Source organism: Sarcophilus harrisii, chromosome 5 (assembly GCF_902635505.1).
Source record: "Sarcophilus harrisii chromosome 5, mSarHar1.11, whole genome shotgun sequence".
NCBI classification, from domain to species: domain Eukaryota; kingdom Metazoa; phylum Chordata; class Mammalia; order Dasyuromorphia; family Dasyuridae; genus Sarcophilus; species Sarcophilus harrisii.
In genome coordinates this window covers 107,000,158-107,026,561 of record NC_045430.1, presented here as the reverse complement: position 1 = coordinate 107,026,561, position 26,404 = coordinate 107,000,158, and the positions used below count along the sequence as shown (strand labels likewise).

Here is a 26,404-nt window from a genome sequence, read left to right as displayed (position 1 = left end):
TCTCCCCACTCCAATTCTTGCTCCATTCAGCTGCTAGTGATTAGGACTTTCCTAAAAAGCCAGGTGGTCCGTCCTATATTAATGCCCTAACCAATAAACTCCAAGAGCGTCCTATTACTTCTAGCACTTTGTTCAACTTTTAAAAGATACTCACTACATAACCCCTGTCTACTTTTCCGTTTATTCCCTTCCATGAAGTCTTCCAGCCAATTAACATTGATCTTACTTTTCATAGAACACACATCTGTTTGCCTTCTATCTTCTATGCCTGGAGTGTTCTCCCTCATCATCTTTACCTGTTCTTTCATGACTTCCCCTACCCCACCCCTTTCTGTTAGTGGCTTCCCTCTGAGATATAGCTTGTATATACAATATATGTATGCATATATTTTTACACATTTCCTTTCCTCTTAAATTCTGACCTTGAGGACTAAGGCAGATTTTTACCTTTGTTCTTAGCACAATAGCAGGCACTTGAAGGAAGTACTTAATAAATGCTTGATGCTTTTAGGTATGATTTAGACTACTCACTCAATTCTGTGATTTTGTAACATCATGGATAATTAGTTGGAACAGCATCAGAAGACATGGATCTAAATTCTACTTCTAATATTTTAGCAATCTTTATCTTTAAATCAGTTTTATCTTTTAAATGGCATACCTGTAATATCTTCAGATTTATGAGACTAAAATAAAAGTAGGTAAAGCATTTTGCAAACTTTTAAAGTACTATACACTAGTCATTAACATTTTTAAGTCCTACTCATCATTCAAATTCTGTCTCAAATGCCAACTTTTCCTCTATAAACTATTCTGATCAAATATGAAACTTAAGGATAGAGCCCCCGATTTCAATGGCATAGGTAACTTCCATATGAGGAAGTCACCTGTTAACAGATGATCACTTTCTTTGTAACTGATGATACTCCTACTGCCCAGAGCATTAGGAAGTTAAGTGACTTATCTAAAGTCATACAGCTAGTAGATTACATGCAGAACTTTAGGCCTCCTTGGCTCAAAAGCAGGCTCTTTGTCCACTGCACCATGTTGTCTCTAATTTTCCTACATGAAATTAATTTTTTCAGAATTCTACAGCACTTTCTAAAATCTCATGACCTTTTCAGTTTTGTTTTATGGTTACTTGTATACATGTTCCTTCCCTATTAGACTGCAAACTTTAGGCTAGGAAATATTCTTAAATTATCATAACCCAGAACAGTGCATTGCACATAAGAACTTACATGCTAAATTTAATTCACTTTTAACTTTTGTTCTTTCTAAAGACAACCTAACAAGCACACATATATGCCTAAATGCCAGGTAGGAATGGACAGGTGCTATGCTTCTGGATTGCTGGACAAGAGTCAGTATAGACTTCTGATGACATTTCAATTCATCTCTTAACCAAGGAACAGGGACACCTTTCTACAAACATGAAATCCTGTTCTCATTAACTGTTAATTTTTTTCAAACCCCCACATTATTCATGCACAGGAAAAATGGTCCTCATCCACATATATCAACAGTCTATACAGTGGAGGGATCAAAAGTAGGTCCTTGATCTCTGAAATAGCACCCACTGAGCTGCACAGGTATTTATACTTCCTAAAGTATATGCCTTCAAACTACTCCAGTTCCCGCCCCCCCCATACTTGTTCACACCAGCACCTCCACTGCCTCTGATCCTTTTACATGAATTTATTTCTATACAATATTCTAAAAACACCCCTTGTTTTGTACATCTTTTTTCTCCCCCCTCCCCCATGTTTAAATTGCTTTATAACAACTGTTTTCCTGATTTGTTGCATCTTCTCTTCTCTGAAATTTGCCATGATTTTTTTTTAAAAGACAAAATAAAATAAAATACCATGGTCAGAGATGAAAACGGGTAAAGAAAAAATAGCCAAAAAAATACATGAGATAAAATAATGAAAAAAAAATTGAAAATGAAAATTCTCAGAGATAATGCATTTATAAACAACAAAGAAACGGTTACAAAGATGGCCGTGGTAAGTGGGTGTATATATATATATATTTATATATATATATTTATATATAAATCCATGTCCCATTCCAATGGCCCCAATACCTCAGGGATCTAAGTCCAGTCCAAATTCTCCCTTCTCTATAGTCCCTTCTGCTTTGGGTTTCATAAAGAACACAAATGTCCTGAAACTCCTTTGGGACTGGGTGGTTCTCAGGGCCTAAGGATGGGGAAAGCCTCTGAGAACAAGGCTTTGGCCAAAAGGGGAAAGGATTGGTTGGGGGAACCAAAGAATGACTGAGGAAGGGGGAGGAGAGGGACCAATATTTCAAGGAAAACTCTTCCCTTCCTTTTTTTTTTTTTTTTAAACCATATGGGGAATCTTTGGCCCCGTGGGGACCACAGCCTCTGTCCCTTAGTAATCCAGAGATTCATACCAAGAGGTCTTACCTCCAGCCTCCTCCCTCCCAATACAAATCTCCCTCCCACCACTTCAGGCAGAGCAAGAGCAGAGGCCAAATTAGAGAACAAAATGAACTTGTCCTTTTGTATGTGAAAACAGGGCAAGGGACTGGATTCAGGAATTTTTCCTTTCCAGTAGCTCAGAAAGGTCAACCTTTTGGTCTTTTCCCTTTTGCTAAGAATTAACCCAACTCTTTAAGTGGGATGTATAGGGAGGAAAAGATCTCAGGTTTGGCATGTGTCAAGGAGGCCATAAGAAAGCCTCTTCCTTAAATACTCCCCACCTCCTTCCCCACTACACTTTCATAGCCCTTTCACCATATGATTGTAGGGAATACAGTTGGGCCCCACTCAGCAACTCAGTTCCTTTTAAGACCCAAAGAGTTGTTGCTCTTTGAGCAAGATGGTGTCCTTTGTGGGAAGCTGAAGCCAAAGGCCCAAGAAAGTAGAGCCAAATCCTGCCACTTGCCAGGAGGGAAAGGGAGTGGTGGTGGGGGGTGCAGGTTGGGAGGACAGACATGGGGCCTCTTCTCTTCCCTCAGTCAGGTGGAATCAGGTCTCTAGGAGCTGGCCAGGTGCTCCACCTGGATGGTGCTGGTGGTAACTGTGAGGCAAATGTCCTTATGATGCTCAGCTGTCTTGTAGGAGGTCAGGTCAAAGGAACACTGGGGTGGAGGATTAGGATTGCTGTCCCCACCACCCCCACCTTGGGGGGCTGCCCCAGGAGGCTGGAAGTGCTGTTGCTGCTGTTGCTGCTGCTGCTGCTGCTGCTGTTGTTGGGAGGCCTGGGAAGCTTGAGCCTGAGCTTGAGCCTGAGCCTGAGCCTGAGCTTGGGCCACTGCTGCTGCTGCTGCAGCTGCTGCTGATACTGCTGATACCTGCTGCTGCTGGAGATCTGGAGCATTGTGTTTTCGCATGTGTTTCATCAGATATGTCTCCTGAGGGATTTCACACAATGGTTATGAGAAAAGAAAAAGATATAGAATGTATGTATATATATATACACAGCTCGGTTTCTTTTGGTTTTCAGGATAAGTACTTCACACTAAAATACTCCAGATCTATAACTTAATTAACAGCCAAGTGTCTATCCAAGGACCTACTAAGTTTGAATAGAGATATAATAAAATTTCTTAATAAATTAAAATGAAATTTAAGATATCTAGTCCACTGCCTGATTTTAGGACTTGGTCCTTTTTTTTTTTTTTTGCATAAAAGTAAATCAAGAACCATTTATTAAATACCTATTATATGTCAGGAAGCTAGATGGCTCAGTGGAGAGAGCCCTGGGCCTGAAGTCAGGAAGATCTAAGCTCAAATCCAGCCTCAGATACTAACTTGTATGAGCCTGGGCAAGTCACTTAATTTATTTGTCTTAATCCACTGGAGAAGGAAATGGCAAACCACTTTGCCAAGAAGACCCAGGATCCACATATTCACAAAAAATTAGATACAACTAAACAACATGTCAGACAATGTGAAGGCAGGAAAGTCATCCCACAACTTCTTTCTGCGATCTAATAATCCTTCTGGTAAACAATAATTTAAATCCTTTTACAATTCTGAAATGATGCTACAGTGGATTGTTTTTAAAAATTAGATGGAGAATTGCTATTCATCAACTATCATGTAATTCACTTCTCTCAAAAACTACAGTGTCACTTAAAATATGTTCACTGTAGATATAATTGAAGAAAATTGTTCTGGAGTGACAGAACATGAGGGGAAAGTAGAAATAAAAAAAAATGCACTGATTACTACCTCAAAGAGATCTCGTGTAGAAAACTCATAGGAATATTATTGCCAAATTTCAAAACCCCCAGATAAAAGAAAAATTTTTTCAAGAAACAAGAAAAAAATTATTCAAATACTTTGGAGCTACAATTAGAATTGTATAAGACTTAGCAGCAGTCACAATAAAAGACTGAAGGTCTTGGTGGAATCATATCTACCTACAATCAAAAGGACTAAGCTTGCAGTGAAAAATACCACATGCAGCAAAATTATAATTTGAATGAGAAAAAAATGGACAATTCAATGAACTTGGAGACTTTCAGGACTTTCTATTAATCAAACTGAATTTAACAAAATTTATCATAGAAGAGCCTTTATCAAAGATCAATTTTTAGGAAGTCAACATGGACAAATTGTTTAAATGTGGATAAATTATTTAAGTTTTTTTAATATGGAAAATGTATAAAATATGTTTAAGATTCACATCCACAATAGGGTAGTTAAAAAAAAAGACTGGCTGAATTAAGGTAAAAATAGTAATCATGTTATGCAAATGAGTTGCAGAGCAAGAATAGACACAGAGGTATTAGATGGGGGGAGGAGGGCTTGTAGTTCTGAAAAACTATTCACATTGAAAATAGATTCAATAGGTAACACTACATATATACCATGAAGATTTTAGCATCCTCCAAAATCTACAAAGAAATAAGGAGGGAGGGAGGGATGGATGGGGAAGCAAAGGGTGAAAGAAGAAGACAAAGAAGGAATCCTTGAATGGGGGGAAGGTTAAGTAGTAGTAAGGTAAGTTACGGAGCAGAATTTAATTACAGAGTCAGCAGGAATAGGAAAGATGTGTGTGTATACATATGTATATATCTACGTATTGTTTACATAAAGATGTCCTTTCTTAATTGTAGCTTGCTTGGGAGTGGGGAGGGGGAAGGAAAAGGGGAGGAAAGAATAAAGTAAATAAGTTGCGCAGCAGAGAACCAAAGAACAATTTACTAGGAAGCAAAGAAAAAATGGATATTTATGAATATAATTTCTTCTACTAATATATATATAATATATATTTTTTTCCTTGATCTGGTAATTTGTTATATATTTTGAATCCTCTCTGATATCCTGCTGGGCACATGACAGTATTCTCTTGTTTTGTTTTATATTCTTTTTTTTTTTTAACAAAGAAAAAAAGAAAAATGAACTAATAAAAACATTATAAAGAAAGTAATTCAATTTTTAAAAATTTCCTTTTCTTGTAAATCGGGACATTACTTAAGCCGATTAAAGTCTTTTGGGGCTATAGAAAAAAAAGGAGCACTCACCGATGTGTATGCACGACTGCAGATGGAACAGGTATACACTTTAGCATGCTTCACTGTATGTGTAGATAGGTGCACCTCTAATGAGGCAGCATCTGTATACGCTCGATGACAGTTGTGGCACTTGAAGGGTTTATCTTTGTTGTGCTGCCGTCTGTGGGACTGGATGAAAGGTGACAAACTCATTTCAGTATTTGACATTCTGCTGCTCTCAATCCCACCCAAGGATTATACTATATTACCAAGCCCTTTCCCAAAGGGAACAGAAGGGAAAAAATTAGATTTAGATGCATGGTCTCTTAGGTACTATCTAAGCCAGATAAAATGGTTTGTAATGGAGATTCAGGAAGCCAAACATATAGTTAGAATTCTAATGCTTAAAGATTGTCTGGGCTTAAGGGTCTGTTCAAGTACTACTACTAGTAGGGCAGTTTACCTGCAAGTTGGAGAGCTGAGTAAAGGCTTTTTCACAGCCTGGGTGTGCACATTTGTATGGTCTGTCTCCGGTATGGATTCTGCAAAGGGAAAGAAAAGCATAAAAGGAAGACAATTAATAATGTTATTCAAAGCTGGTTCTTGGACAACCAATCCTTTTCCAAATTCTCTCTCCTTCCTGTCAGTCACAGCCATAATTATCATCAGAGAACTTGGGTACACATTCTTTACAGGTTAAATATTGCTATTTCTACCCAACATTTAGGCAGTTAAGTATCTATGCCTCCACAGGACACACATCATGTAACTTTCTAGGCAGCCAGCAACTTCATCCGATCAGTGTTCAGAGCCATATCTTAAACCATGGCAAGAAAAGGATTTCCCATGTCCAACCTCTCCATTCCCCACATTACATCAAGGAATCATGCTCTAAGCCCTAAATGATTTCAAGGGAGACTGATGCCAAAACCCAGAATTATGTTGATTTTAAATAGCAAGATTGATAATGCATGTGAAGAGGCTTTGTGGCTCTGCCTAGACAGGAAGTGAAATGCCAAGAAATGCCTAACTTGTCCCAATTAGAACATTTTATTCCTATACCACTGTTTACCCACTGGGCATAAATTGAATACTCTTGAACATTTGAAAGTTTTATATCCACTTCTGATCCACAACTTGGAGACTACCCCTTCAGTTAAATGCTTGTCAGCTCATTAAAACCACAGTGGGGGAAAAAAAAAAAGCCACCATCATCATAGATGTTGTAATCTCCCATACTGGATGCTTGAGGTTCTTTTTTCTTTCCAGAGTGAGAGGTATGAGAAGCTACAAAGGCAAGTTTATATCTATGGCAGGTCTATCAAAGGCCCCATGAGGTCGAGTGGGGTGGTTAGAAGATGGTCCCAGAGTCAGATTTGAGAATCCATGATTACGAGACCTTCCTGATTGTTAAGCTCTGTTCTTCCACCGTTTTTCATATTCACATTCAAATGGCATATAATCATTAGGCATTCTTGTGAAGCTGATAAAGAAGCTGTTTCAGATGGTTGAAGATTCTCAGGCTTCTGTGATGTTCCAATATAAAGTTCCAGTTGGGAAGTGGGGCCATGATTTCTTCTGGTCTCCCTTGGAGTTTCACTGCTGGACTGGATTTCACTATTCTGATACCCCACTACAGGAACCATCATCTTGATCAGGAATCCTTTGCTTTGTGAGATGAAATGAAGGTCTCACAAAGTCAGTACCCTATGGGATGCTGATCTGGTTTCTTCCAATCAATTTCCACTGCAAGGGAAATATCTTGCAAAGTGTGTATGCATGTGTATATATTTTTAGGGGAGGGTACAGGGGGTAGGGGAGAAGTCGTCTCTGCTCCAAGTCTGTCTCCATCTCCCATATATCAGGGATATGGCATAATAGCCACTGTTATCTCCCTGGTACATTTCTGCCCCGCACAAACTCTCCTGGTACCCACTGATGTTTCCAGCGCTGTTACTCAGTCCTTTCTCTCTCTGTTCTGCCAGTGATGCTCTCCTCCAGCCAGGTCTCTCCCCTGCCCCCTGCATGCGGGTTGTTGTGTGTGTCCAGGGCGGGGGTGGGGAGGGCATGCCAGCGAGGGGGCGGTCGCCCGCCACTCTCCCTTACCGTGTGTGCTGCTGAAGGTGGGAGAGCTGGCGGAAGGCCTTCTGGCAGTAGGAACAGGTGTAAGGCTTGGCCCCCGAATGGATACGGAGGTGCTGGGCCAGGTAGGAGCTGTTGGCGAAGGTCTTGGAGCAGTGCGGGCACTTGTGGGGCTTGACAGTCTCCGTGTGCAGCTTGGAGTGGATCCTGCCGGAGAGGAGAGGGGGAGGGGGGGGAAGGAGGAGGAGGAAGCAGTTCGACACCACGGGCTGAGCTCTCCACTGGGTGAAATGACGTTTCTTGACGGATGAAAGTATTGCCCCCCTCCTCCCAAAGACATTCACAGGCCTGACTAGAACTAAATGAAGAGGAGACCCATTTCTAGATGATTGCTTGATATAAGTTGGTGGCAAGAATGGTAGAAAAACAGTGAAGAGCTGCTATGTGCTTGGTTCCTGGTAACCCTGTAGTAGGAATCAGAGCTCACAGTACAGGGATCGAATACTGGATTTGGAGTCAGAAGATCTGAGTTTGAATCCTAATTTTGCCACTTAGTACCTCGGCAAATAAATTAACCTCATCTGTAAAATGAAAGGCATGGTGACCTCTAAGGTTGCTTCAAGTTATAGATCTATGATCCTATGAATTCCCCGGTCCCCTCTAAGGTCACATACAACACGGTTCCCAGGGACACCCTCTTCAAAGATAACAATTTATACAGAGAACAAATTCCTGATATTTCATAAGGCCAAAAGATAGATCCATACCTTATCACACTTGGCTCTCAATCTAGGCATAAAGCAAAAGCAAGGCCTGCTCTGCAGAAAAGTTACACACATGAAGGCACTGCCCATGATATCAATACAGACTCTATAATAGGATCCCCAAAAGTGCTGAGGAGAATCCCTCACAGAGAACCCAAGAGAGACAGGGTTCTTATAGAGAGTAAACCAGAGAAACAGAGAATCAAGCACTTATCTGGGAGGAAGGATAGGCACAGTAGCCTGGCTATGGGCACAGTGAAGATAAATGGATGTATAAGAAGGGCTGCTTGCCTTACCGTGTGTGCTGCTGGAGGTGGGAGAGCTGGCGGAAGGCCTTCTGGCAGTAGGAACAGGTGTAGGGCTTGGCCCCTGAGTGGATACGGATGTGCTGGGCCAAGTAGGAGCTGTTGGCGAAGGTCTTAGAACAGTGCGGGCACTTGTGGGGCTTGGTCTCTGTGTGTGACTTGGAGTGGATTTGCATCTCCGACTTGGAATAGAAGGTCAGCGAACACATCCGGCACCTGGGCCCAGCCAGGGCAACAAATTAGATATGCCCCCCAACCAAAACACAATCCCATACCTTCCTCCCATGCTAAGTCCAGTCCTAAGTGAGAAGTTCAACCATATGGAGACATGACATATATTTATTCTGCTCCTCTTAGATTCTGAATTTCTTTCTCCTCCCTTTGTGGTATTCCCCAATTGTGAATTTGGGGGGGAAGAGGGGGAGCGAAGAGGGAAACCCATGCACTCAATTCCCCAGGGAAGCAGTAAAGAGTTGGATTCCCAAAAAGGGATCTCCCCTCTTCTTGGAGAACTTTGTTTCAGCATTGGTCTTATTTTTTCACCCCACCTCAAGGAATTTCTCATTCTGCTCTAAACACCTTTTCCCAGGGTATATGGAGGTACATCTATCAGATTGAAGAAAGTGTCAGTCTTGCCTGGATCTACTTTTATTCAGCATCTAACTGGGATAAAAGTCCTTTCTCCTGCTCTGCTATGCTACCAACTAGAATAGACTTATATGAAAAGTCTTCATATTAATTTAGATTTGGCCTCTGGGTAAAGGCTATGTCAGCTGGAACTCAATTGTTTTACCTCAACACTTCAAGAAAAGGCAGCATAGCCATAAAAACAAAACAAAACAAAACAAAAAACCCCCCACCATAATGGAAGGCAAAAAATTTGGATAATTTTTTTTTTTCTTTTCTTTGCCTGAGCCTCAGGTTCTATTCTTCCTCTTTCTGTAAAATGTGAGAATGATCACCGACATCTCCTTCCCTTAAGTATGTTTTAAGAGCAATCTGTCAAGGGTTCTGAGATCCTCAAAAGAGAAATATTATGGCTGCTAGCTTTAGGTTAACTATAGACCCTTCTCCTTCCCTTTCAAAAGCTTTTACTTAAATTCTAATACTTTAATCCACTCTCCCTTTGCAAATTCTAAGGGGGAAGAAAGGACATGGAGAAAAGGAAATGTACTTTTCAAAAAGGAATAATGGGGAACAGATCCTTGATGAAGTCAAGAGCCTTGAGTTCTAACTGTGGGACATTGTAGGCTTGCTTATTTCTTTAGATCTCATTTTTCTGATAAAAAGGTTAGTATCTACTAATAACTAGAGTATACCACAAAGTAAAAATACTCTAGGCTTCCTCAATTTGAGAAAATGTCAAACAACACCAAAGATTAAGCTCACTATATAAATGAAAGTAGTGTCAGCAGTAAGTTAATTTTGCCATTTATTTTACACTGCTCAACATTTTTATTTGAATGGTCCAACATTACTCTGTTGATGGAATTTTTTCCAAAGAGGTAGAAGAATACCTCAATTCTGAATCTAGGCTAAAATCTCACCAAGTTCTTTTGATTAGTTTTTAAAAGTTAACACACCAAGCATACCCCCATTGTTGGGATAATTTAAAAAAACCAAAACCCAATCCATTTCAATGCAGTTTTCTGGTGCAGAAAATGTTGGCAAGCTTAAAGTCACTGCTAAAGTCAAAGACCGCCATTCTAGGCATAATAAAATTTGGTTTCTTGGATATAAGCTTGATTCCATAAAAAAGATGAGAAAAAATTGTTAATATATAAAATTATCAGAAATATAAATACCTTACTCTCATACCATCTGCCTTCTAAGGCAGAACTATCAGATTCCTGGCCCTCAAATTCTCAGTGTGGCCAGAACCAGATTAAAATATAATTGGAATTATGTTTTAACAAAATAAAAATACAACATAGATAATAATTAATTTGTGGTTTTCTACAATTTCTATTTTGAGTTTGACACCACTGCTCTAAGAAACTAAAGGTATTGAACCTTCCCCTCATTTTACAAATGATTAAATCAAAGCCTTGAAATATTAGGTAAATTACCTAAGATCACATAGCAAACCAGGCTGGAGCTAGATCTTTAGTTCTACCAATATCCATGAGTTTGTTCTTTGATATGGCAATTCTGTTACTATTTATGTGGGGTCCTTTTTGCTCTATGAAAGACTCAAACAGTTCATAATTCTGTCTCTGTATGAATTCCTTCTTATACCTAGAATAGGTTTAATTCTGCTCAATATAGCTTTCTTATAGAACATAGGTTCTCTCTGTGACAGCTAATCCTAGCTCCAGAAAAAAAATCAATGCACCCAAACCACAAGAGGTATATCATTTCCCTATTCTGGTAGTCTTTGATGCTCAGAATCAACTCTACGGCAGATATGAAATAATATCAGCAGAGATGTGCAGAGACAGAGCACTTTAAACTATCTAACGAAATTTAGAGGTCTAATGTTAAAATTGGAAAGGACCTTAAATGATCCAACTTCTTCATTTTACAGATGAGGAAACTTGGGTCCAGAGAGGTCAAAGGTCACAAAACTAGTTAGGCAGAGCTGAGACTATGCTGTATGTGGCATTCTAGCAAGTCATCCATCATCCCTCTGCCCTCCCTTGGAGCTGTTGAAATAGATGAATTTCTATGTTAAAATGACTATCCCCATGAAATTACATTATCTACGGTGATTCCTTGATTTAATTCAATGTGTATCCATATTTACACAAAACAATTAAGAGAGTGGTTATTCATTTTTACAAAAGAATTCATATTGATTCCTTTTAGAAAGAAGCTTGAGTTCATGATAGAAGTTACCCCAAAAGTGGAGTCACAACTTTTTGAGAATACATTTGTGTTTAAAATGAGGAAGGCTGGAGAACTGTGATACATAATGCCTTAGGGGGTTAAGTTCCCAGTAACACTTTTCCTAAGTAAAGGAAAAGGCAGTCAGGAAGAATGACCACTCTCCATGGTGAAGTACAGTAAATAAGTAAATGCTATCAATTACTATTTCTCTTCCCTTTCTTCTGAGTTCAAACCCAGTATTACACCTAGGTAAATATTCCTAATACCACTAGAAGGGAGGCATAAAACAGAATTCTCTCCATTTTGCAAACGAGGAAACTGAGGCCCAGAGAGGGGAAAAGGACTTGCCCAGGGTCACACAGCAAGTTGGTGGTGGAGCCTGAATCCATGAGCCCAGGGCTCTGTCCATTTCCTGTGCCGCAGTTTCCCTGGCTCCTAAAATGGGAACAACATTGCCCATCTGGGTATATTAAGGAGAGAAACCAGTCTCCCATTCAAACATGTCTATTTCTGTCCAAGACTACAATTTGAATTTACACCCACTTTGTTCATAAGGGTCAAAGCTTCCCCAAACCACAAGTGTTTTTTTCAGCTTGTGGATCATGGGTTTCCAGGGGATAAGGGCTATATTTGCTATTCGCTTTGTGTAGTATACCACATGCAAACAAGTATTTGAGAAATACTTTTTGACAATGGATAACTCTGAAAAAAGACAAGATCAGAAAGTCTGATCTAGTCTCTGTTATTTAGGCACTGAGAAAACATCTACATTGACTACATATGGCTTTTTAAAAGATAGGAAGGGGAAAAGGAGATGAGCTTTTTTTTTTTTTTTTTTTTTTTTTTTTGTGTGTGTGTAGGTCCCTACCATCATCCCAACTATGCTGGGGCAAGAAGGTACAGGGATCAAACAGGCATTATAGCCACAAGGAGGCATGAAGGCTGGGTCAATAATTGTCAGAAAGATATCCTGGAAAAGCAGGGATGGAAAATTCATGCCTCAAAATATATCTAGGGACAGACAGGGGATCCCAAGTTGATTATCAAGAGGTGAACTCCAAAAATATTTGCAGAATTATCCCTTTTTCACCCTATGCCCCCTAACAGGTCACTGCTATGATACCCAATATAGGGCAACAGAAAAAAGAGGTAAAGAAGGGACAAAGTACTGAGGAAATCATGTACCCTCCCCCCAGCTCTGGTGTCACCCTCCCTCCTATCCCAAAACAGCCCTAACATGCAACTGGGTATGACATGAAAGTCACCCAACAAAGTCCTGATTTGAAGCAGGACACAAAATGGAGTGGTTGAGATAGTGATCCTCACCCCATCCAGCCCCCTGGCTCTGCCCCCCACCTGTAGGTCTTGCCATCCTTCTGATGGTCTTCGTCATCCTCAGGGGAGAGCACATAAGGGTCATTCATCTCAGGCAGCCCTGATTCCTGCATCCGCTTCTTCTTTCGGCCCCGGGGAGGCTTGGAAGCCACAGTGCCACCACCCCCACCACCCCCACCTCCCCCGCCCCCTTCTTCTGCCAGAGCTGATGCCACCTTCTTGGAGAGGTCAGGGACCACCTGCAGGGCTTGGGAGCCAGGGGGAAGGGCTGACACAATCATGGGAGCTGAGATGGGGAAGGTCTGAGCTGAGGAGGCTGTAGTCACTAGAGAGCCTGAGGGAGATGTGATCACCAAGCCTGGACCTAGGAGAAGAAGAAAGATGGAATTGTCATTTCTTAGTACTGGTACCTCACTGTATTTCACTTAAAGTTATCAGAGAATCACATAATCATTTTATTGAAATGAACTGCCCTACTCAGCCCAGAGTTTCAAAAACCCCCAATTCTACAGAATTAACAATGAAACTTATCCTTGATTGGAATCTGTTTTCCCCTTAAAAATTTGAATAGTCTAATGCTGAACACACATGGACCCCAATAACAGAATTTCTGAGAGATGATGTACATATCCTATTCTACTTGATGACATCAGAACCAGCCCATCTTGTGATCATGCCCGCAGATCTTTAGTACGTCAGACAGTTTTGGGAAGAGTAAATGGAATAACTCACCAGCAGTCATTAGTCCTGTGGATGGCACAGGCACCACAGTGATGTTCTGAGTGACTGAAGCCTGGCTATGTGGTGTCAGTTGATCTGGCTTGGTATCAGCATCCATGCTGATGCCTGATGGCAGGGGTACTGAGGCAGGCACTGTTAGCAGGGTTGGATAGTGAGGTGGTGCCAGCCCACAGCCTTTCTCTGGTAATAGCTGATCCTTCATCTTGTTGATAAACATCGTGTTTTCTATCTAAAGGAAGAAAAATCTGTTATCAGAAAGGAGCAAAAATTATTTTCTTCCTTTCTCCATAGTTTCTCCTTGTTTATAATAAAAATAAAATAAAAGCTGGTACCTGTTCCTCTAAAAGGAGTATAGAAGGGAAAACTTAACTCAACTCAGTGACAGGAGATACTTTGGAGGTAGTAACTGATTAGTCTGGTTCTAGTCTTGACAGCAGTTAAGTGATAAACAGAAATAGCATACCACTATTTAAAGCTGAACAATAATAAAAACACTACCTTGCATAAGGCTCTAAAGTTTTCAAAACATTTTTATGCAAATTTTCTTTGCTGATCCTTACACAATTCTGTGAAGTAAGCAGACACTAGTCTTCATTTTACAGATGGAAAAATGAAGGCTCACAGAAGTGACTTGTTCAAATACACTTGGCTCCTAAGTGGCAGAATAAAGATAGGAACTGGGTACCTGACCTCTGGGATCCACTGCTCTCTCCATAGGTGGGGGATGAAAAACAAGTTGGCATAACCTACCTGTCCTGAGACTGTGGGAACCGCTGGCCAGAAGTACGGGGAAGAATTGAAGTGAGATTCTTCCATTCTACCTGAAAGGAGAGAGAGGATAAATCACAATCAGCAAGACAATGTGGGAAAAAAAGGTAGCATAAAAGACTCCTGGTACCCTCTATTGAGAGGCAGATCTTAAGATCTGCTTCTTGGTAGATTTATCTTACAGTGGTATCCTAAGGCTAAATTTAGGTACCTTCACAACTGTAGTGTGATTAGTTATTAGTTCTAAAAAGACTCCACACTTACCTCATTCACTCTCCTTTCTCAATACTAAGATAGATAGTATTACTTTCCCTTCTATGACAGAAAGAGAAACCTAGCCCCAGAGATGGGAAATAATGGGCCCATAGTTTCATACTAAGTGGCAAAGCTGAAAATAACAATCAGAAAGTCATTCTTGCCTTTTTCCTGAATTCCTTATTGCCTCATGCTCCTTTTCCTGAAATGCACAAGTCAAGCTTTCCAATCTTGCTGTTTACAGTGTTCTTTACAGATTCTAAAAGGATTCTGGGATAAAGGTGAAAATTTTAAGAAAATGACAATGAAAATGCTAGAAAGAATCAATAAATCAATACAGATTTATTCAAATTCTAGCTACTATCCATAAGAGTAGTGAGATTCTACTCTTCTTCATATCCCCAATGATTGATCAAAGATATAAACAGAAGGGATCTCAAAGGTCATTTAGGGCAATCCCTTTATATTACAAATAGGAAATTAAGTCTTTAAGAAGTTAGTTAAAACTGGGGAAAGGGATATAGCAAGAGGCTGGATGAAGTTTACTAAAGAGTGGTCTGGGACTAGCCAAAGAAACATGACTTCAGTCAATGACTGAAGCTGGGAGATTCAGCATTGCAGCATGGAAAGAAAAGTGAAATTCTACCAAATGCATCTCAGTCACCTTAAAAGTCTAGTTTCTCATCTTCTTCATAAAACTTAACTTATTAGCTTTTTCTTGATTATACTAAATCGCATTTCCGGTTCTTACAAAAACTTTACAATGAGGCAGCATCCAATTTCATTTTCCTGCCTTGTTTTATTACAAGATCCTTTATTGGATCTTCTATAAGAAAATGGAGAAGGAGAATGTACCATTGAAAACAGTAAAAGTTCTGGGTTCTTTTTAAGTGACTTAAACTAAAAGTTAGATTATCTCCTGAAATATAATAAAATTTAATAAAGGCAAGTATTAACTCTGTCCTGTAATACTAGCGTTCAATTTAGAAAGCATCAGTTTGGTCAGTCCCCCACCCCCACCCCCACCCCCATCCCCCAATCAAAGATTTTACTTGCAGCATTACACATCATTACAAAAAACTAAAAATAGCCTAAATATATGAATGAATGGTTAAATACATTTTGGTCATGAATATGATAATACCATTAAAAAGGACAAGTAAGAGGAATATTAAGAAATATGGAGTAAATGTGAAAGAAAAACAATCCAAGTTTTTGAGAGCAAAAATTATGTACACCATCCATTTCAACATCACCTAGCATGTTGTTTTCAAAAATTAAATTACCTTAAAAAAAATTAACAAAAATCTGCCTTCTCTCCTTCCCACCTCCCCATCTACTGAAAAAAAGAAGGAAAAAAACCCTAGTAACAAATATGCACAGTCAAGCAAAGCAAATCCCCATATTAGCCATTTCCCTCCAAAAAAACTCTGTCTCAATAGTTAACCACCTGTCTGCCAGCAAGTGCATCATCATGTTTTCTGGATTCATGGTTGGTCATTCTAGTATTCAGAGTTTTTAAAATCACCAAAATTGTTTTGTCTTTACAACATTGTTGTTGTTATACAAATTGATCTGGTTCTACTCACTTCACTCTGTATTACTTCATACAAGTTTTCCCAGGTTTCTCTGAAACCATCCCTCTTTCATCATTAACTTGTGGCAAATATATTCATATACCATAACTTTCTCAGCTATTTCCTATTTGATGGTCACCTCCTCAGTTTTCAGTTCTTTGCCAACACAAAAAGAATGCTATAAATATTTTGCACATAGGGATCCTTTCCTGCATCCCCCCTTTAAAAAAATTTAAATTTATGGAATAAAACAAGCATTTCCATAACAGTACAATAAAAAAGTTGATTGCATATGAAACTGCAAATCTACTATGCACAAATTGCTATTCCTTTCAAATATGTAACAAAAATATCCCCTTCCCTCACCCCCTCCCCCAATCCTGGCCCTAGAAATGGCTACCATTAGACAAAAGTATGTATGTATGTATATGTAAACAAGGTATATGTATTATGTAAACTTTTTCTATAAATTTCTTTGAATGCAGGTAGCATCTTTCTTCATATGTCCTTTATACTTTAATTGGCTATTTATGATGGTCAAAATAATTTATTTGCTTAGTCTTTCTTAAAATAACATTGTTATTTCTATATATAATGTTCTCTTGGTTCTGCCCATTTCACTCTTCATTATTTCATACATGTCTTTCTGTATTTTTCTAAAATCAATGATCTCATTATTTCTTATAGCACAGCAATTTTCTATCACAAATATATTCTACAACTTGTTCAACCATTTCCTAAATGATTAATATCTCTGTAATTTCCAGTTCTTTGCCACTAAAAAGAGAGCAGCTTTAAACAGTTTAGAACATATATGCTCTTTTCTTTTTCCTCAGTCATCTTTGGAAATAGACCAAGTAATGATATTACTGAGTTAAAAGATATATGTAGTTTAATAACTCTTTGGGTACAATTTGAGATTGCTCTCTGAAATGTTTAGATCAGTTCACAAATCCACCTAACAATGAATTAGTGAAAGAAAAAAAAAAAATTAGTGTCCCAATTTTTCCACATTCCCTCCACATTTGTCACTTTCCTCTTCTATTATTTTAGCCAATCTAGTAGGTGTAAAATATTTTGTTTGTTTTAATTAGTACTTCTCTAATTGATAAGAATTTAGGGTATTTTTTCAAGACCATAAATTGTTTTGATTTCTTCACTGGAAAACTTACTGTTCAAATCCCTTGACCATTTTAAAACTGTGTAACAATTTATATTCTTATAGATTTAATTAAGTTTTTTTTTTTAAATATTACCCAATAAACTGTCTACAAATCCCTCCCCCAATTTTATGCTTTCCTTCTGATCTTGGTTACCTTTGTTTTATTCGTACAAAAACTTTTAAAATATTACCAAAATTACCCATTTTACACCAAATTTTGCACTCAATCTTGTTTATTTATACATTTGCTTATCCATTAAGTCTGATAAATAAGTGGTGTGCCCTATCCCGTAAAAGAACCTTTTTGGGGTACAGATCTAATAGCAGTATCAATAGGTGAAAAGGTACATATAGTTTATTTATTGGTGAGGCATACCACCAAATTGTTTTCCAGAACAGCTGGACTAAAATACCTCCCAGCATTGATCATTTTCTCTTTTTGTCAACTTTACCAATTTGATGGGTATAAAGTAGAGCCTCAGAATGTTTTAATTTGTATTTCTCCAATTAACAGTGATGTAGACCATTTTTTCCCATATGGCTATTATAATGGCTTAGATTTCTTCTTGTGAAAAATGACTGTTCATATTAAATCTTATCAACTGGGAACAGTTCTTATCATTTGAATCATTTCCTTATTTATTTTACAAATGAGACTATCAGAGAAATTTTCAATAAAGAACTCCACACACCTGCTTTTCTTACATTACATTACATTAGTTGTATTGTTTTTGTCCTTTTTTATGTGATCTCCCCTTCCACTATTCAGTTATCTAAACATTTCATTTTTTATATCGATAAATTGAATTTCATCTTTCATTAAAAAAAAAAACAAATTAGTAAATTCATCAATTTTATTTATTAAATCGTTGCTGTATTATTTGTTGTGGGTTTTTTTGCTTTCTCTGTTTTCAGGAATTCTATTTATTACATTTTAAAATTTTGTTAGTTTTTTAAAGTTTTTTTGGGGGGTAGTTGCATGCATTGATCTATCCTTTCCATTATGAATGAAAGTGCTTAGAGACATAAATTTTTCCATAAGGCCATATTTGTTGCATTCCCCAAATTTTTTTGTACCATTCCATTGTTATTATCTTTAAATTTTTTTATGTCCTACCTAACATCTGGTTAATTTTTATAAAGGCTCCACGCACGCATAGCTAAGAAATGTGTTTTCTACTCTCATTCCATAATCTTCAGATATATAATATGCAACTTTTCTAAAACTATTTAGAGTCTTCATTTTTTAAATAACTTAATTTATCTAGGTCTGGGAGGGTTACATTGAGGTCCTCTTATAGTTTTATTGTCTATTTCCTCTTATAATTCATTTAACTTTTCCTTCAAGGATTTAGATGTTATGCTATTCAATGCATATGTTTAATACTGAAATTAAGTCATGTATACTATCTTTCAGCAAAACGTTTTGCCTGTAGTCTCCCTGTTTGGGAAATCCCTAATTGAATCTATTCTTGTTGTACTGCCTAAGATTATGATTGCCTTTTATTGGGGGGGGGGGGGGGGGGGGGGTGGTAAGTTAAGGTTAAGTGGCATACCCAGGATCACAAAGTTATTAAGTGCCAAGTGTCTGAGGTCACATTTGAATTTAGATTCTCCTGACTCCAAGGCTGGTGCTCTATCCACTTTGCCACTTAGCTGCCCCAGCTTTTTTTTTTTTTTTTTAAAACACTAGGCATAGTAGATTTCACTTTGACCACTTATTTTAACTCTGAATTTTTTGTTTCAAGTTTCTTATAAAGAAAATATTGTTGGATTCTACTTTTCTATCCAACCTACTGTTCTCTTTCCATTTTATGGGTAACTTTATTCCATAGATATTCACAGTTATGACCACTAATCTATCCTATTCTTTTATGCTTTTCATTCTTTGTCCCCTTCTTCTGTCTTTTAGAAAAGGCATTGAGAAAGAAATATGCTCAGAAAATACTCTAGGTTTGATGAAATGTGCTTCTGCTCCCTTGCCCCATTTCTCTTTCCTTCCCTAAAGCCCAATCAAAAGCTTGTCATTCTTCCTTTCCCTACTTTTGAATCTTTGAGATACATCCTTGTATTTAGAAGCCATTTATTTGTGTGTATTCTTCCTCTCGTTGACTGGTTCAGAGGATAGTGAGATTTTCTTTTTCTTCCAATTCTACCATGCTCTCACTCCTCACTATATTCCTTATTCTTTTGTTTTCTTCTTTTAGGATCACAGAAATATAATAAAGACCTTAAGAGGCTCTCTATCTTATGAGATTCATTATGATCCCAACAATACTTACAATAAACAGTTTATCCTTTAATCCTTAGGACTATTTGATTATATTTACATTTTTGTTTCTTTTGATGACTGTGTCTCTATTTCAGAGTTTCTACATAGTACTGGTCTTTTCATCAGGAATGCTTATAAATTCTCTATATCATTAAAAGGCCATTTGGTCCCCCTACAGGAATATAATCATTTTGCATTTTAAGCTCCCTACTTTTTAAAAGTGCTACTAAATCTTGCGTATTCCTGATTGTGGATCCTCAGTATTTGAATTCTGTCTTTTTAGCTTGCTTGCAGCATTTTTTTTTTTTTAAACAACCTAACAGCTCTGAATTTTGGCTATAATGTTCTTTGGAATTTTCTTTTGGGAAGTGGATGATGAATTCTTTCTAGTTTCACTTTGCTCTTTGATTCTAAGAGAACTGGTCATTTTTCTTTTGTGATTTCTTGAAATGACTCTTTTCATCATAACTTTCCAAAAGTCCAATGAGTCTTAAATTATTATTCCTCAATCTCTTTCTTAAGTCAATTGTTTTTGCCATAAATTAAACCTTACAATTTCTTCTACTTTTTCAGTTTTAATTTTTATGCATCTTGTCTTCTGAAGTTATTATCTTATATTTGGTCCATTTTAATTTTCAGGGAATTTTTTTGCTGAATAAAGTTTGGTACTTCTTGTGCCAAGGTATTAATTCTCTTAACAAAAATATTTTTTAGATCTTTTTCAATCTTTCTTATTGTGCTCTCATTCTTATTAATTTATAATTAGTATATTTTTCTTTGAGGTTTAGTTCGTAGATATTTTGGGGAATCACTCTTTTTCTTCTGGATTTGTGCACCTGTATTTTTTGAGCATCTGTATTACTAGAAGGCCTCTTGGTTTTTTTGGTTGCTTAATCTTCTAGCCTACCTCTTTGCATATCTGGGTCATACTTGTGTTCTCTTCAGTATTACTACTTCTGTGGGATATTGAGTGTTGTGTCATTCTAGATCACAGTGATAGTTCAGGCTAGGGCCTGCAAGCTTTAGGTGTTCTCAAATCAGTCTGATACATGACAAAGCCTGATTGCTACCCTCTTGGTCTGAGTTCCTGTCCTAGGTTTAGGTCTAAGCAATAGGGCTGCTAGACTCATCCATTATTAGCTAGCTGGAAGGTTCTGCAAGTTTGGAACAACAGAGCTACGGGGTCCCCTTTGGTTTTGGATTCCTTCCATGGTTATTTCACTTCAGATTTCAGAATAGAATGGAAAGTGGAATTAAGACCCTATGTTGCTTTCAGAGTCAAATCTGAGCAACTGCTGCCTGCTTCTGTATTTGTTTCTCATATAATACAAAGTCTAGAATATATGACCATTCTATGCCCTGGATCATTATCCCTAGGTAGAGATTCCCTTCCCCTTCAATTTCACATTGGATCTGTGTGATTCAGTACTAGGTAGTGCATGACAGAACTGTCAGTTGGCATCCATTTTTGTACAAGGTCAAGCCCCTCTACTGGATGTGGGACTTTTCTTTGCTCTATTATACTGGACAACTCATACAGTGCATTCCTGGTTAGGCCTCTATTGGCAATATTTTCTTTATACTGACATGGGTTAGAAAAATGGCTCAAATGTAATTTTTTTTTCTCCTTGTATTTCTCAGTCAGGACTTAAGTCTTGTGTCCTAGATCGAAGAGCTATATTTCTTCCTGCTACTCCACCATGTCTCCACCTAGTATGGCTGTCTGTTTATAGTATTTTACTAAACTTTTTTTTTTTTTAATTGAAAAACACACTAGCCCTTAAGTCAGGAGGACCTGAGTTCAAATCTGGCCTGACACTTACCACTTCCTGGCTGTAATAAATTAATAAATAATTGAAAAATAATATTCGCTATATACACAAATAAGCTCCTAAATAATATTAAAGCCCAGTCCTAGTACCTGCAACATCCTGCTGTACAATTTGTAGTAGGGAAAACTTACAGGAATAAAAATATTGAAAACCACCAGGAATTAAAAGTTATGTTTAAAGAAGCTAAAACATATAATCTTATAATCTAGAAAAGAGGAGTGAGTAGATTCGAAGCCATGACACCTGGATTCAAATACCAACATTTGCTGAAGGAAATTGGGTGTTTCCTCATTTGTAAAATGAGAACAATATATACTTAGACACCTATCTTAAAGAGTTGTTATAAGGAATACTTTGTAAATCCTTAAAAAAAAAAAAAGCAATCAAGGCAAGCTATTTTTTAATGAAATGGAAAAAGGTATATAGCTTATTGACAAGAACACTACAGTGTAATAGAAGAGGGAGGGACCTAAAGAGAGGGAAGCTTGAAATTAAACAAAAGCAACAAAAATAATTCAATCCAATTCAGGGAGGTCTGAATATTGAAGAATGCCTCTCTGGTGGGATCATTGGTTCTCTCAATTACTTAGGTGGAATCATAACAAATATTTTGGAGAGTATATTTTTTTTTAATCCAGTCTTAACCAGTAAGGTAATTGGATTTTAGAATGATGGAACTTTATTCTATAAGAAAAGAACTTCTACCTATTCAGTTGCCTAGTTATCTTCTCTAAGTCTTAAGGAAAAGGAAAAGGAAAAAAAAAAAAACACTGAAGAGCCTCTAACAGGTCTTAGGACAAGACATGGACTGGTAACTGGTAGACTGCCAGTGATGGTCAGCTTTCAGGCAAACTATAATTCCTCACTGCAAAGATATCTATGGATCATAAATAATATTTTTTTTGAGAAGGAATAAAGAATGACAAATGTGCTAATCTCTGAGATTTTTCTTTTGGTTTTACCAACAAAACCACCAAAGAAAAACAATGGTTTAAGTGGAGGAATGAAAGCTAATGATAGATTCACCTTTAATACATCTAAAAGTCACAGCAATAGGCTCAACATTAATTCTATTTATATTTCTTCTCACCACATTTTACAAAGCCAACATCTTTATCAAAGCCATCATCCTCAAAGAAATATATTGATAAGTAACACTGAATAAAAGATGTATAAACCCTAAACTATCTGATAGTAGGCTCCAAACCAAATAAAGTTGGTTCTTCTGTCTATAACACTATATTCAATAACTGAGGGTCCTATAAAGTGTGTGGCAAACACAGAAAACCTTATAACTCCAAAGTGAGATGATAGTAGAAATTCAAATCAAATCAATCAATCAACCAACCAATAAATATTTACTAAGCATTTCACAATGCAAAGTAAATTTAAGGAATTTTAAGAGCCTGGAAATCAGAAGATCTGGATTCTACAGATAAATTCTTAATTGTAAGGCCTTGGGGAAGATTCTCTTTAGGCATCAACTAAACCAATATTAAGAAAAACAAGGATTATATATTTTAACATTACTACAACCTTATATTTAAACAGCATTCTTCTTTTAAAGGGCTCAATGAGCTTGCATATATTCACATATTCACTGATCCTCAAAAGATCTGGCAAGCACAGTGGAGTTTACATTTCAGAAGTGGTAGAAATTGGGGCAGAGAAATAAGTAATTTGTCTAAAATTACATACAGACAAGAACTCAACATTCTAATCTCCCATACTGCTACTAGAGAATAAACAAAATGACCATTTTGCCACCAGGAGTATCATCTTCTCACAAAATTTTAAGTAGTGAGACTATTTCCCTTGATTTCCCCGTTAGAAATAACAAAATCAGTCATCTATTATTAGAGTCTCCATTTCTTTTTTCCAAAGAAAGCATACTTCTTTTACGTGATCTTTAGAAAGAATCCTTTTTTCTCAAATCAATTCATTCAATAGCCACTTATTAAGTATCTGATATGTGCAAAGCCCACTGCTATACATCAGGGAATATTCTCCTTAACCTGGCCTCCTTAATAGAAGAAAATAAGAAAAAATTTGTGAGTTATTGAGATTTATACCTTCTTGTTTCAACATATGGCTCTGGACAATTCACTGCTTCCCTAAGCCTACAGCTGAAGAGAATGAACTCCAGAAACAAAGTTTATACAGAAAAGGTAGAGATAAAGAGTTTTATACTAAATAATAATATGCTCGAAGTGTTCCTGTGAAGAAAGATGCTACAGAAATACTTCATCAAAGAGAAAAGGTTTTTGTTTTGGGATTTCTCCCCACCCCCCCACCCCTGGCATCCCAGTAGTAGAGCAATGCCTGTATACTTCAGTTCAAAGCCATCAAGAACATAAGGAACTATAAAGAACAATCAAATAAGCAAATGGAATTGAAGGAAGAACTTTTCATGTATGTCTGAAAAGCTTAGTTCCTACACTGTTGGAAAGGAACCATATCCATATCCATATACCATATTCAGATATTCCATATCCAAACAACCCAAAGGACAATTACCAATAAACAGCCTACCATTTAGAATAGTCTATCCTAGTCCAGAATTGGGATTCTAAACTAGTAGGATGTCTTTCAAAATAGTTTCCTCTTGGGCTGCTATTCTCACTAGGAATAATGCTAAGAGAATAGTATAGAAAAAAGGGCAATTGGATCCTGGAGAGCCAAAGGGTCTTTAGACAATAAGATAGTCATGGCTGTGGGGAGGAAATTTGTCTCTGACATTAAGAGTTACTATTAACCTCAGGTCCTAAGGAAAACAAACTATAAACTTCTAACAGTCTAAACTTGATTCGAAGTAGTTACCTTAGAGAAATGAATGCTATGAATTCAAATCCCTGTCTACAAAAATACATTTTGTTTAGCTGTGCCTCAAACCAATTACTAGTTCGCCAAGGTATTGAACATTATTTCTTTCCACCTGTCAGTCTTATAATTTAACAATTATGAGAAAGAATCTTACAATTCTTTCATTATTAAAGGATTTCTTAGTCATTTCTATAATTCATTCCAAATCTATATCCCAGGACAATTCAGTTCTCAGTGTATTTCAAACTGAGCCCCAACTCTGAAATCTCAGCACCTGATGTCTGTGCCCCAAAGTTACAAGTCTTTGATGCCACAAACTTAACTACTAGAATCTTTCAATCAGCAACTATATCCTAAACATCCTGGTACTAACAGCAAAAGCTCACTCTAAGCCACGCTTGCTTCAACAGCAGGAAACTACTGCTAAGCAATGCCACATGGGAACATAAATAGCATCTCTTTAAATGGCACTGTGACCACCAGGGGTGGTTTAACCTGGGATTCCTATCCCTAACTAGTCTCTTGCAGCCTAAAAGCAAGACCAACATACTGAAGATCTCCAAAAAACAAGTCTGAGTATCATTTTTAAAAGTGGAGAAAGTCTTAATCGATTTAGTACAGGTTGACACTTCAACAACAAATACAATTAACTTATTACCTGAAGAACAACATTTAATATGGATAAAATGATCCTCTCTTAACTCAAACTAAAATTTCCCCTCTTTGTGTTAAATGTTTCTTACCCTCTCTCTCCTCCTCCTTCTGTCCTATTCCTCCTCCTCCTCCTCCTCCTCAAGGCTCCCGAACTTTCTGAAAACAAAGTGTGTGTGTTAGATCAAAAAGGATGTAATTAATGAAGTGTTGGGGACCTCTGAGGATTTTCAATCTGTCAGCTATCAGTCTAGAGGATGACAAAAATTCCTGCCTCTAACCCTAGAGGGAAGGTTATAATAACAGGAATTCTGTCACTAAGTAAAAAAGGATTTAATCTCTTCGTAATTAAATTGAACTATCTTCACCATTTAAATATGAGCTGAAAGGAGCCCCCCCCATCCCCACCCCACCCCCAAAGCAGAGCTTAGATACTTAATTCCTTCTCACAGGTACCCAAGGAGCAGAAGCCAGGAAAAAAAGGAGGCTGGGGTGGAAGGGGGAAGGGGCAGTCTGGTCACCTCCCACCTGTGAGGAAAGAAGACCAATCTGGGGACAGAATTAAGATGGGGGTGCCCCAAGTTCTTGTGCCAGGAGGCAGAATCTCTAGTGCGGGCCGAGGCACTCCCCCTGGCCATTCCCTCCACCCCAACCCCCTGAGGACTTTGCCCCTTATCTGTCAAGGGCCCCATACCAGGGAGCCCCTCTGGGTCAAACTTCAGCCCCTCACCCCCAATAAGGACCCCACTGCTCTAATAAACTCCCTTCTTTTCCCAAGACATCAGCTAAGAGTATCCCCCCCTTGCTCACGCCCCCTTCCTCAGGGCCCTTCTGGGACATCAGCTCCCTCCCCTCCAAAAGCCAAGCTCCGACACCCACCAGAAACCCACCCCCTACACCCCCACTCCCACCATTCCCCCCGCCCCCCACCCCTGCGCCCGCTACTCCACAACCACTTCCGGTTCCGGGAGGGGGGGAGAGACACACACACAGAGAACCCCCCCCACCCCCCACCCCCTTCGGGACAGGGAGGAGGGAACGCGGAGCGTGCCGGCAGCGGCAGCGGCGGCGGCGGCGGCGGCGGCAGCGCCAGCGCCGCGAGACTCACCCGGCTCCAGCGGCTGCAGCAGCAGCGGCGGCGGCGGCGGCGGCGCGAGAGTCAGAAAGCTGCTTGGGAGGGGGCGCCCCGCGCGTGCCTTTTGCCGGGAGGGAGGCAAAGGGGTGGGGGGGAGGGAGGGAAATGGGATGAGGGGAAGTAGAGCTCGAGAGAGCGCGCGCACTCGGGGCTTTGGGCGGACCGACGGACCCTTCTGCCCCCCCACCCCGGAGGAGTGTGTATACACACGGACGGACACACACACACACATATAGACACACGCCCCGCTCCACACACCCGCAGGGCGGGGGCGCGAGGCACTTGGCGCCCCCCCTCCCCTCCACTCACCCGGAAGTGCTGCTGGCGCTCCTGCACTGAAGAACCCAGATTCCTCCCCTCCCCACCCCCCTCCCTCCCCCCTCCCCCCACAGGCCTGG

General features: G+C 38.7%; 1 protein-coding gene across 6 annotated transcripts; it reads right to left on the bottom strand.

Moving 5' to 3' along the window:
• Positions 1-1,683: 1,683 nt before the first annotated feature.
• On the bottom strand, positions 1,684-26,404 carry ZNF384 (zinc finger protein 384). Of its 6 annotated transcripts, none has more exons than XM_031938269.1 (11): positions 26,316-26,404; positions 24,964-25,030; positions 14,282-14,352; positions 13,523-13,760; positions 12,812-13,154; positions 11,804-11,890; positions 8,618-8,842; positions 7,582-7,764; positions 5,939-6,017; positions 5,506-5,664; positions 1,684-3,384 (listed from the first exon to the last, which is right to left on the bottom strand). In XM_031938269.1, exons 3-11 carry the CDS (start codon positions 14,345-14,347, stop codon positions 3,007-3,009), a joined length of 1,758 nt encoding a protein of 585 aa, XP_031794129.1. In that variant the 5' UTR covers positions 14,348-14,352; positions 24,964-25,030; positions 26,316-26,404; the 3' UTR covers positions 1,684-3,006. The 6 variants fall into 6 exon arrangements, with proteins under 6 accessions (XP_031794129.1, XP_012406200.1, XP_012406199.1 ...); XM_012550746.3 differs by lacking the exon at positions 26,316-26,404 and adding an exon at positions 14,719-14,824 and having other exon boundaries at positions 24,964-25,766; XM_012550745.3 differs by lacking the exon at positions 26,316-26,404 and having other exon boundaries at positions 24,964-25,766.